At 35.7% G+C, this 12,969-nt stretch overlaps 2 protein-coding genes across 3 annotated transcripts in view; both read left to right on the plus strand.

Annotated features, from left to right (window-relative positions):
* Positions 1-12,969, plus strand: part of LOC106674134 (FERM, ARHGEF and pleckstrin domain-containing protein 1-like) — a 57,031-nt gene that overhangs the window by 14,940 nt on the left and 29,122 nt on the right. The window contains exon 2 of one of the 2 annotated variants that reach the window (XM_014406668.2): positions 9,159-9,223. The exons of the other annotated variant lie outside the window; for it this stretch is intronic. The gene's annotated coding sequence lies outside the window, so the exon portion shown is untranslated. The remainder of the gene's footprint in view (positions 1-9,158; positions 9,224-12,969) is intronic. 2 annotated transcript variants of the gene reach the window in all.
* On the plus strand, positions 10,646-11,263 carry LOC106673974 (ribosomal RNA processing protein 36 homolog). The gene has a single exon (XM_014406384.1). It carries the CDS (start codon positions 10,646-10,648, stop codon positions 11,261-11,263), a length of 618 nt encoding a protein of 205 aa, XP_014261870.1.

Below are 12,969 nucleotides of genomic sequence, written 5' to 3' on the forward strand. Positions count from 1 at the left end.
AAGTTGATTGGTAAGTAATAAATTGTCTTTTCAATGATAGTCGTCCAGATATTATTAAACCAGCAGATATTATGTTAAACTTACAACTATGTAACAAACCACTTTATTTAAAAAAAAGATCATTGAAGCTGGTCTCTATTAGACCGAAACGCCTATTGTGGAAAAGACAATTTATTTCTTGCCAATCAACTTCTGCATGTTTTACCATTACGTACCTTCGAAGCTAGATGTTTTACAAAACTTGGATTACATTGTTGTTGTAAGTTACTTAGGATGTTATGTACTGATAATAATAATGATAATAACAATAATAATAATTAAGTGGGAAGTTTACGGGCCGACAAATAGTTGAGGTCATCGCCGGCCCTCTGCGTGTTTTCCTTCTTTTCTCTTCTGCCGCCATTTGAGCGTCTCGATCTGGTTACTGACTCTCTGATTTGAAACGTTGATATCCTAAAATGCTAGTCTCTCGTTTGTACCTCAGGTCGTCAAATACAGAATAGAAACAAGACATACAATACATATATGTACATCACCACAAACATAGATGTCTGGTCACATTCACTCCCCCAGAGTATCGATATTCCTCGGGGGTTATGTACTGATATTCGCCTCTTTACCTTGGATGTTCTGCATTGTGTTCAAAGTTTGACCATAGATGTTTAGCATTGGTGTTCAATATTTTGACTGTTGTTGTTTTAAAGTGAATCGGTAAAACTACTGTAACTGGAATTTGCTCAATATAAATTTCTTGTTTTGACAGATGTCCTTTTTGGCGAATATTTTTCTTCCTTGGCGTAACGCATTGCTTTTTAGCGTTTGGATTAATGCTGAAATAAAATAATTTTTCATAGCATGTGACGTTTCGTTTAATGAACCGAAAATCAGTTTTTTCGAAGGGCTTTATTTCCCTACACACGGACGCTGCAGGGGCGATTATTCATGATGCTTCTTCTCTTGGGAACCCTTCCAACGCCTCGCTAGTGCCGGATGACATACAGTACTATGATAAAACCTAAGTTTCCCGGATTTTTCCGAGGGCGAGCAGATTACTTCAGACCTGAAATTTATTTAAAACCGACTTACAATCACGTGTTAACACATCATCTAGGCCTTCATCACATTTGTACCAAAATTCCATGCTTCTAGATTATAGTAAACTCGCGAATACAAGGGCTGATTATGCGTTTAAAACCGATTAATTGAACTTTCACACCTGACGATTTGTATCGGGAAATTCTTTTTTAAACAATCAGAATGTTGACAAACACTTAGTGTGTTTTTGACGAATGAAAAGGAAAGTTAAGTAAATATTTGTTCCTCCTTGTCTGTTCCTTTTAGAAACTTTCCAAAAATCGATGGCCTACGTAATACAAGTTTCCATCCTTTATTCACACCTTCTGGGATCAACGGAATAGATCAATATTCTGCTCAATTAATATACTTTGTAATCGATCAAGTTTTAATCTTTAAGACAATTATTGACCGTATTATTTAACATTATTTTAATTTTTTTTAAATCAATAACAGACAGATATAGTACTGTATAATTTGAATCATTGTAGCAGTACAATCTACTGTTCTGCTATGTTCGACACCAGCGGATTGTTGGATTATAAATGAAATAAAAATGATAAGATTAAATTTAGACCAATCCGTAAATATTTTTTCTTAAAGAAAAATCTTGATAACAATGGTTAAAGAAATATAAAAACACATTTTATGTTTAATTGAATGAACTTTTGTAAATCCTTAATAACTATTTTCAAGGTTTGTCTTCATTGACAACATTGATCTTCACCTTTAGTCTTTTTTATTCATAAGGTGAATAAGTGAAATCATTAAATCCAAATTATGTTTTTAATTTATGCGGACTTGAACGTTTAGCCGGTTGTAAAGGCAAAATTGACTTCAGAATACGTATGGAAGGCTTAATTTTGCATTGTATAACATCTGAATGACAAAACAAAAGGCCGGTTCCCTTGGTAGACGTGTTATGGGAAGAGAGCAAAGAAACAGTTCATTTTATGCGAAGCAATTTTGCCTGTAAAGTTTTTCATTCTAAAGGCCAGTGTTAGATATCTAGATCTGCCTACGATTTTCGTGTTGAACAAAGTTTGTATCATAATAGCGTTTCGGGTTAGAAGTTGCTGTCAGCAGCCAATTAAGTCCATGATGCTGAATTACTCGAGATTGTAAGCAAGGGTTGTTCTTATGCCCGCTTGTTTGTCGGTCACAATTGGCCCTTCAAATACCACCGTAAATCGCCTATTTTGAAATCATTGTGTTCAACGTTCAATCATCATGATTTGCGTAGGTCAAGAATCAAAAATTGACTAATTTTACTAACGAGTGACGAATCGAGGATACTTTTTAAAATTACTAATCCTACAATTTGAACATAAGCATACATTAAATTCACTAATTTCGTGGTCCGCTTGACCAATTAATATATTACAATTAATTAAGGTTTTTAGTTGAGATAAAAAAGTCAATGGCACGAGCGGGATTCGAACCCACGATATTCGGCTAGATTCGCAGCTGCTCTACCACTTGAGCTATCGTGACCTCGATTTGAAAAATGGCAAAAAGGAGGGAAAAGTCAAAAGGTGCGGTTGAGATGGGAAGTTAGTGTCCGAGTGGATCGAGGTCACGATAGCTCAAGTGGTACAACAGCGGCGTATCTAGGCGAAGATCGTGGGTTCGAATCCCGCTCGTGCCATTGACATTTTTTATCTCAACTAAAAACCTTAATTGTAATATAGCATACATTTTGTAGTGCTTTAAATCCGTTTTGTACTATGGGCTTTCTTTTCTTTTTAATTCTGCAATATATCCCTATTTTCGCGTTAGTTTATTAGTGTTTTTCCTATCAGTGGCAGGGCACATTCATAAAACGCAAGCATTTTTTGTGTTTTTTTACTTGCGAAACAAAGGACTTGATTCGAATTATAAGATGTTTTAGGTTAATGTTCGATGGTTAAGAAATGTCCTGCATTGAGGTTCGACATTTAACCTTTTATGTTCTGCATTGATCTTTGACATTTATTTAACCTTCGATGTTCGCCGTTTAACCTAGGATATTTTCACGTTGATATTCGATGTTTGACAATCGATGATTTCACGTTGAAGTGCGAAGATTAACTTTGGTTGGTTTGCATTGATGTTCGGTGTTTAACCTTGGCTGATGTGTATTGATGTTCGATGTTTAACCTTTGATGATCTGCAGTGATGGTCGATGTTTTATCTTGGCTGATCTGCATTGATGTTCGATGTTTTACCTTGGCTGATCTGCATTGATGCTTGAAGTTTAACCTTGGCTGATCTTCATTGATGTTAGGCTGAGGTTCATTGATCTGATCTTCATTGAACCTTAGATGTTCTGCATTGGTGTTCGTTGTTTAACCTTGGATGTTCTGCACTGATGTTTGACCGTGGATGTTTCACGTTGATATTCGATGTTTGACAGTCCATGATTTTACGTTGAGGTGCGAAGATTAACTTTGTATGTTGTGCATTGATGATCGATGTTTAACCTTTGATCCTCTGCGGACCATAACGAACGGAAACATCGAAACTGCTTGCTTTATGCTACTTACCTTCAAAAAGGAAATAGTATCGTCAAATTTAAATAGAAAACTGCAAGATGGTAGAAATAATGTAGAAAATTGTTTTTATGTTATGCTTTTATGGGGTAAATTGCGTTATTTCTTTTAAAACGTACAATTAGTAGGAAAACATTATAATAAATGTTGGGTTATTTAACATTAAAAAACAAGTATAATTGGCATGTTATTTACATTAACTTTACACTCATACGATTTGTAAAGGGTGTGAGTACGATTTAGAACTCCGAACTCCGTAGTATCATTATATTCACATTTCCCCCGGCATGTTTCCAGTCATGCAATGATTAGGGGTATTTTGAGAGGGTCGGTGTAGACTTATAAATTTTCAGTCTCGGTCTTAATGGCCGAGCCCACGTCTTTCACCATGCTTCAACGATTGATGTAAACTGCAAGAACAGTTGCTTGGGAGTGGCATTTTCCCCTGATGGGAACCATCATCGCAAGATACCCCACTGTTATCTCAGTTAAACTTCCTCGCGATGCAAGCCTCTTCTCAATCGTGATGTTACCACATAAACAAAACTACATTTGTCTTTTTTGCATTTAGGGAATGATGGTGAACAATATGTTGTGATCAGTTTTAACCGTACACCAAAAAACCTGTTTATATAAAAGTTTTGTTTATTAGACTTTTGTCTTCATACTTGTGCAATTTTTTTTCAAGATATTTTTCTTATTTGAATCGAAAGTTGGATAAATGTAATTGAACGCATTTACCTTTCTAACCTTCCTGTCCTAGGCGTATAGTCATCCAACGCCCTACCTTCGGTCACGGCCCAGTTCTTCATCCCACCCGTTTCTTTCATTTTTCTATTCAGGTTCCGTTCTTCTAACCAGTTACTTTCGACTCTTGGAAAAAAATGACGTGGTTTCTCTTAAAAGTTGGAAACCATATTAAATTCGCACAATGGTACATCAAAAATTGCCCCTTACGAAAGGTTTAATTTTAAAATTTTAATTTATTCCAACGTGGGTACTGAGGAGATTTGAAGAACTCACGGGCTCAATAGGAAAAGGAGTGGTAATGCGGTTGCTTTCAAGGCGGTCCTTTGTACAGGAAGCCATGTGTTTTCTGACTTATATCTGGTGTGTGGGCTTTCCTCTAAACGTTCTGTGTTTCCCATTAGAATTAGTACTAATTCCCCTCGAGAGCTGAAAGCTTCTCAGTTATAACACATAAATATTTAAAACGGCTAATTTCTTTCACACGTCGATCAAAACAATATGGCATAGTATTTAACAGATAATAATGTCAGTTTTCAAAATTAACTTTCACACCCCTAGGGTGTGTGCAAATATCTACCTCCGGGTAACTTTGGGTATCTATATAAATATGTATAAGTTGGCCGTTTGTTTTGTTTATAAACCTTCAACTTATAAATAATAGATTCAGACAGACAAGCTTGAAAATTGAATCTCTTGCCTAAATGACAGTTTTTAAAATAAACGATCACTACTTCTCTTCTATACTTTAAATGAATTTCTTTTAGTTCAGTACTGTTGAAAATAGTTAAAAGGATAATCTTTATGAATTATTAATCGACCGATTTGATTTGTTTAGTCAATAAATATTGTTCAAGTATTTCTTTTCATGATGTTATTTACTACTTTATTTTAAAATAAGATTTCCCTTTTTTCGGTCTGTTGTAAGGACAGTGTTTTAATTATTACATCTTATTTTACGTAGTACAATGTTGATTAATTAGCCAACAATTGGATAATTCACTGATTTTGTTTTTACGACTAATAGATGGTTTTATATGATCATTTTTAAAGGAATTATTAATGTTCTGTGGTCAGGAGGGAAGGAAAAGCCGAAAAACCCTTATTTCCTTCCCTCTTGTATCCTGTAGTTGAAGCTTTTCTTAGATTTTTGGAAGGGGGGTATTAAGACGCCAGAAAATAATTATTATTTGTAAAACAAAACCTCCTATATACATTACTATATTTGCATTTGATTTAATTCGCACAAAGGATTTACTAATATAATTAATTATGTTTGCTACTTCACCTATTTTCAAATTAAAAAATATCCCCTCGTTCTTAATTTCTTCCTTTCGTATCGCAAGTTTGAAGTGAGAATCAGCTTAGATTTTTCGAGCATTAGGCTAATCATTTTTTTTTTTGATAGGGGCATTCGCGACAGCTTGGTCATTTCAGACCCGAAGCATGGTCATAATACCGCTCCACACTCGATACACATTCACACCAATAAATACATTCATACCTATATACATTGATCGCACTCATACTGTTTGGTAGATGGAGTACTCGATATTCCTCCACCTACCTATTCCCTATAATAAACTAATCTAGATTGGAGTCGATGTGGTATTTTTATAAAATTTCCTCCATCGGCCCAAGTCTTACAACCTGAGAGGCGATTGAGAAGCTACTTCGCCATCAGCCCCTCCCCATTCAGACCAATCAAAATATATTCACTCATACAACACACAGAAACACAAAACGCATATTTTGAAGGCTATATACAATAATAAATTCCCAATTCCCCTAAAAAGCCGAACAGGGGACTTAGAAACTCGCTACCGTGTTCGAGAACTCTTCTTAAATCCGGCGGCATGCCTACCAAAGCTGGTGTTCCGCAAGGAAGAATCCTAACACCAACACTCTACATAATTTACACTGTTGACATACTCACAAATTCCAATACAAATCAAACCTATCCAAAAAAAGCAATCCACAACACTTAGACCTTCATTAACGCTGGCGTACTCGATGGCTGATCAAGTTGAACCAGCAAAAAAGCTCAGTCGTGACGTTCACCTTGGGCTTTACGTTGGTAGCAGACACATAGCACCGGTATAGTAAACTAAAAAGACAAATCAGATGCCTACTTCGACCGAAATTTTCAGTAGGCGTACATAACACTAAGAACTAAAAAACTACATAACCGTGACATAAACATTTACGAAATCGAGCTGTGGGCTAGGTCATCAGGGCCTCATCCTCAATACTCACTCTAAGTCACAAATTTAATTCTCAAAGGCAAGTCGTCCTATTTGTTCAATATCTAATCAGACTACGTTTCCAAATTTTCACTACGCTATCCCTCCACGCGAAACCACTTTACCAAGATATTTCCTCAACGTCCCATTATTACGATCCTCCACGCTGGTCATGACCTCCTGTACTTACTCAAACCTAATCCCAATAAAATAACAAGAGTTCCAGCACTAGCTGATCAATAAACACGCTCCCTACAACCTCATGGTCTGACAGATCTGCCAGATTTGTATATATTTACATTAATTGCTCATTGTATGTTTTTGTACAAATTGCTATAAATAAATACACTAATACTGCTATTAGAGCGTAGCTTATTCTTTAATATATTAAAAAGTTTACGATTTGGAAATATGTACACCAAAACAACAAAGACGTTCCTCACAGTTTAAAACCGTCTGAAGATTTGTACCTAGTTTCTTCAAGCTTTTTCCAATTTAACGTAGTGATAACGCTTTGACTTACCTAATGTCCTTTGTTTATCGTGAAATTTATTATCAGGTTTAACTAAGTCTCCTAGTAATCTCGCGATAATCGATCGGTCGATCATTATACTTTTTTTTGAACAGCACGCAACCACTTTCTTAGACAGTGACTGACATAAATCTATCTCTATCTATCCATCTACTGACATAAAAGTCATATGGACAACACGCACACTTACTAAAAAAATCGTGTAGTTAACTTTCTTTGTAGCGTATAATATGTGTTTATATAATATTATTATAACTCTATTAACTGAAAGAGTTACAGTCTGGCGTCCCACAAGGGAACAATCTTGGTCTCATCCTGTTTACCTTTTTTCGTGAATCCTATCCAAACAACCTCCTACATCCAAGAACAACTTGGCGTTTATCAAAAACTGATGGAAAAATTTGAACATAAAACTGAATGAAAAAATATTTTTAAAAAGATAGTTCCTAATCACAGTAGGTTGTTTTCAATGATCCTGATTTCGAGCCTACAGCTCATCATCAGATTGAAGGAGCTCTACAACTTTATGATGAGCTTTACGCTCGAAATGGTCGAAAACAACTTACTGCGATGAGGAACTACCTTTTTAAAAAGTCAGTGGCACGAGCGGGATTCGAACTCACGATCTTCGGCTTGATACGCCGCTGCTCTACCACTTGAGCTATCGTGATCTCGATCTACTCGGACACCAACCGCCCATCTCAACCACACCTTTTGAATTTTCCCTCCTTTTTGCCATTTTTCAAATGTCGTGTAATCAATTTGATTCTCGGCGACAAATGAAATGGCCACGGAGAGCTTTAGTGAAGTATACTTCATTTTAAACTTATTAAATTCACTAGTTTCGTGGTCCGCTTGACCAATTAATATCTTACAATTAATTAAGGTTTTCAGTTGAGATAAAAAAGTCAATGGTACGAGCGGGATCCCGTCTTCAAATTACCAACGCTCCTACTACATCAATAACCTGACGCAACGACCTCAACAATCCTTTTACTAACGAACTAATCCGATTCCAAAAGTTCTACACCAAGCTCTTGATCCATCCTAGTCCTTCTGTCCAAGCCCACTCACTTTCCCATCCAGAGAGCTTTCCACATCGCCTTAATCGACGATGGCCTCGAAACCTCCTCGCCCCTTAATTGGTTGGGTTTCTCATAACAAGTGTCCTTCGGGTACACGCTGGCCATAGTGTCAGTGTTGTGACCTGGAAAAAGCATGCACGTTATTATATACAGGATACATGATAAAAAAAAAGTATTAATAGCGTTTTGACGCGTTGACTTAGCGAGTTGCTACTCGAAGCTAGATAGGTTATTAAGTTAATAGGTATACGGTGTATATTTTTATCTTTTTTTAGGAATTAGTTGTTTTGTGCGTTGGTAGGAGCCAAATGTCGAATAAATTGCCGGTTCTGATGCAATTTATGGCTGGTTGGGGGGAATGTGAAAACTGAAAACAAATAGGAACACGGTCTGCATATCTCTCTGACCCGACGTGAGAGCCGGTGGGGCATTGTTGAAACAAGCTTCTGTCTGCATTTGACAGCAGCGGGGATGTTAGATTGGTTTCGCAGATAGACTCTGCCGGCTGGGCTTAGATATACGCTTCAACCCAGTTTCACAATTGGGCCCTCTCTCGTCTTTCGTTATGAGCCTAATCGGCTGTCGCCGCTGCTCTAATGCCGCTGGATTCGTATCAGATCCGACAGAATTACAGTTCGATCTAAGCAGGAATTGTGCCACTTCGCCCACTCCATGCTCATGAAAAAAAATATCAATTTTACACCCCGTGGGTTTAACCGTGAATCACAAACTTCTCCCACGTGTGTAATTTTAACTCAATTTTTTCCTGAAAGAAGCTACAAGGAAAAGTTTTATCCTTAATCGGTCTTTTAAATCTGAAGGAAAAGTTTGCTTTTTAAACAGTATTTTACATACGAACATGGCAAATTGTTTATACTATTACACAAAAAAAATATCCCAGTATAATCCTGGATGTAAAAACATTTTTCCGTTTTTCTTACTGTAGGGTTCCCCCAAGGAGGGTGTCCCACAGTGCCAAGATTAAAGGATTTAGAGGAATCATAGCCCGAGGTAAGTCTGAAACCTGTTCCTCTATTAATTCTTAATATGGTTTCCATCCCTTTCTTCTCTTTGTTTTAGGGCACTCGAATTTTCTATTTGGATACCGAATGTCTTGTAGTTTTCATTATTTGAAGCGTGTGCTATGATATTAGTTTTACTGTGTTTATGAAAGCCCAGTTTGATCGGTTGCCAGTCCATTGACTTTTTATCATAACTACTTTGTACTTTTCTACAAAGATGAAATCGCAGTTTAACATTTATTCCAAAGAATCGATGTTTTATATTTACAGACTCACGTACTAGATAAACATAAACTGATCGTGAAATTAATTTTATATTTTATTATTTATTGCGTTCCTTTTATTTATTTAATAGCACGTCGTTTTCTTATTGCAAAGTGCATAAGTTTATATTTATATTTATTGTAAACGGATGAAAAAGTAATTAAAATAAATATGTAAATAAGGGAAATGAGCTATCACCCCTCTATCTATCTACAATATCTTCATTTCTTTCTTCTTTTACTTCAGCTCTCTAGCTCTCTAGCTCTCTCTCTCTCTCTCTCTCTCTCTCTCTCTCTCTCTCTCTCTCTCTCACTTTCTGTGTTCGTTCGGTCCTCACGCTCCCCCCTCTCTCTCTCTTTCCTCTCTGTCTCACTCTCACTCTCTCGGTTTTCTCAAAAATATGGTATAAAGTACTTAATATTGAAATAAAAATTAAAAGTTAATGTTTACATTGAAGGGACACGCGCGCACATACTTGGTACAAATGAAAACAATATTAAATTTCCATTTATTTGCTTTGCATGGGACAATCGAAAATAAGATATTCGGCTGAATAGGAGCAGTTTTTGACTTTTAACAAGTTACGATATTATATTTAATTTTAAATATTTTTACAACTTGTATATCATTTTGGTATTTAGTGATTCGAGTTTTGCTACAAAATAAAATATATTATAAAAAATTCCAGGACAAAAGGTCACAAGTTTCATATTCATCGTGTTTATCAAAACAAGCCATCCAGAAGAATATAATCGGCAACGGGTTTTTTTTTATATAAAACATATCAATCGGTTGTTGGGTCAGTATCGACTTCCATCATTGTCCTTTTTCCATTTTTTAGGTATAATTTTTGTGGTCTTGTTATTTGAATATTTTATTTAGCAAACTCATTCGTTATTTATCGTTTTAATTTTGTTTCGGCTTATTATACGATAAAGTTCGGGTTGTTTAAAATGTATTTATCAGTTGTAAAATTGAGAAATCATCGTTAAACGAATTGCAGACCAAGCAGAAGTTTCCACTGTGTTCTACTTCCTATCGAATATTTTTTCGTTTAGTGATTAATAAACTTTGATTTTTTTTAAAAATAAAAATAAGGGGTGGCACATGAGAAATTAATATTGACATCGTGTTTGTTCCAGAAGTCATGTCGAGGGTAGGCGATGAAAATTTGAGTTTCGAAGAGAGACTTCGAACTTGCGCAAAAACGAAAAAATGGAAGAAACCCGCGGAGGCCGGGCCGTTTACGGCCAGAAAGGCGAATAAGAAAAAGCCGAGGGAAGAGTCTTCCAAAATAAGACTAAGGAGGAGTTTCGCGTCGAAGATCGCGCCTCCGAAAGGGCGGGATCCTAGGTTCGACAGCCTCTGCGGAGAATTCAACCAGGCGGATTTCAAAGAGTCCTACTCCTTCCTCAAGGACGTCAAACAGAAAGAAGAGCAGGCTCTCAAAAGCCAGCTGAGGGTCGAGAAAGACGCCGAGAGGAAAGAGCAGATCCGGTCCCTCCTCAAAAAGTACAAGGACCGGGCTTTGGAAAAGGAAAGGATCGAAAAGAAAAAGCAGAAAGAATTCGAACAATCGCAGAAAGTCAAGCAGGCCTTGAAAGAAGGCAAGCCGGCCCGGTTCAGAAACAAAGCCGAGAAACAAATCTCAGATCTCGTTGACAAATTCGAAGAGCTCAAATCGAAAGGGAAACTGGAAAAATACCTAAAGAAAAAATCAAAGAAATTGAAGAAAAGTGATACATTTGGAAAACCTAATTTTTAATAAAGGCTTTAGTTTAAATTTACAAGTTTTATTTTTTCAAACCTCTTAACGTAAATTAAACAAAAAAAAACAAATACAGGCTAATTTTCTCATTTGTAAATCAAAGGCAAGGAAGGTCGAGTTTTTAATTTTTAAATCCTGCAGACAATGGTTTTTTTTAAACTACTTGTCTAAAAGATTTTTCAACATTTATTCCAGCCTTTGGTCAACAAACAACATTAAGGGGTGTTTGAATTTCCAGCACGTTTCAACAACTGTTGCAGAAGGACGAAAAAACGAATATGAATTTTTTAACGATAAAGGACACCTTTACAACATGGCACTGCTAGATTCTTTTTAGAGAAATAAGTGAAATTCTGAACCGCTTTCACCAGTATCACTTTTATTAGACTTGTCCGCCTTTTTGTCCTGAAAAAGAAATATATGGCATTTGACCATCATACGTGGGGGAAAATCGATTAAATTTTTATTTATCTCTTTCACGGTCTGTTTTGATTCAACAAGACGGGCCCAACTCTGAATCCTTTTTACTAAAAACAGAGCCCCAGAGGTCTTGGGTTTGAAAACAATTTATTAATCACACAAGAAACAAACAATTGAAATCAATAAATTTCCATTTTAAATTGTAAACAAACAATTAAAACTTTTTAAATTTAAATAAACAGTAATCTCATGCAAACCGTTTGCCAGACCGTTTGGAACAATTGTGGATGGGTACTCACTGTTTACAGCCAATCCGCTTGTACCGAAGCACTCTTAGGGAATCTTCTTCTTTCTTGGACTTTTGAACTTTCTTGGATTCTTCTTCTTCTTCTTCTGAATTCTTTTCAGGATCGCACACTTCTTTTTGTCTCTCATCTACACGGACTTGTTCACTTCCAGGCTCGAGTGTCTCTACCCTCATTGTCCTCTTTTATTTATTCTTCTAGGCGTAACATGAGAATATACAGTTAGTCAGTCTAAATCACAACATTGTCACTATGAAATAAATTGAAATGTGACACATAAATTGTTTAATATTTTATAGTCGAATTAATGAACTGTTTTGAATATTTGTAAAATTCTTATAGTTTTTCTAGTCCGTCTCTTCTCGCTGTTTTTGGTTTGTCCAGTGCCGTAATCTCTATTTTTTTTACAGAAGTTAATTGAGTGTTATTTAGAAAGATTTATTATTAATAAATTGTCAGATTTATGAATTAACAGTGAAGAAGATCCCAAACATTTTATGATCAATCTTTAATAAAATCCCTTAAGTTTTGTTTCCATGGAATCAATGGATTTTTCCTTGTTTTGCGAATGGTTTAAGAATCTGCAAGTTTTATTATTTTTAATACGCCTAGCCTCGCTATACTTGGTCAGAGTTTAGTTATTAGTTTCTATTGACATTCATCATTTATAATAAAAGCAAAATAGATTATTTGCCACATATCAAGCTTATGTTAAGTTCCTGATAGGCCGTCCTACTCGTTAGGATTCTCAGAAGAATTTCAATTTTAAATGCAAACTGTATATTCTCGTTTCCTTCACCATTTATAGAAAATTTAAAAAAAAAAAAAACTTGTTTGCCTGTACTTGCTGTATTTAATAAGATCCGTCATAGCTCTGCCGTTTTTATATAACCGTCAGTGTAAAACACGAAATAATACATTTAATAAACTTATTTGTAATACAATATTTTAGAGTCTTTGAACAGATGCGATTTTATT

The sequence above is a fragment of the Cimex lectularius genome, unplaced genomic scaffold (assembly GCF_000648675.2).
Source record: "Cimex lectularius strain Harlan isolate CLEC.00 unplaced genomic scaffold, Clec_2.1 scaffold63, whole genome shotgun sequence".
In the NCBI taxonomy this organism is placed as follows: Eukaryota; Metazoa; Arthropoda; class Insecta; order Hemiptera; family Cimicidae; genus Cimex; species Cimex lectularius.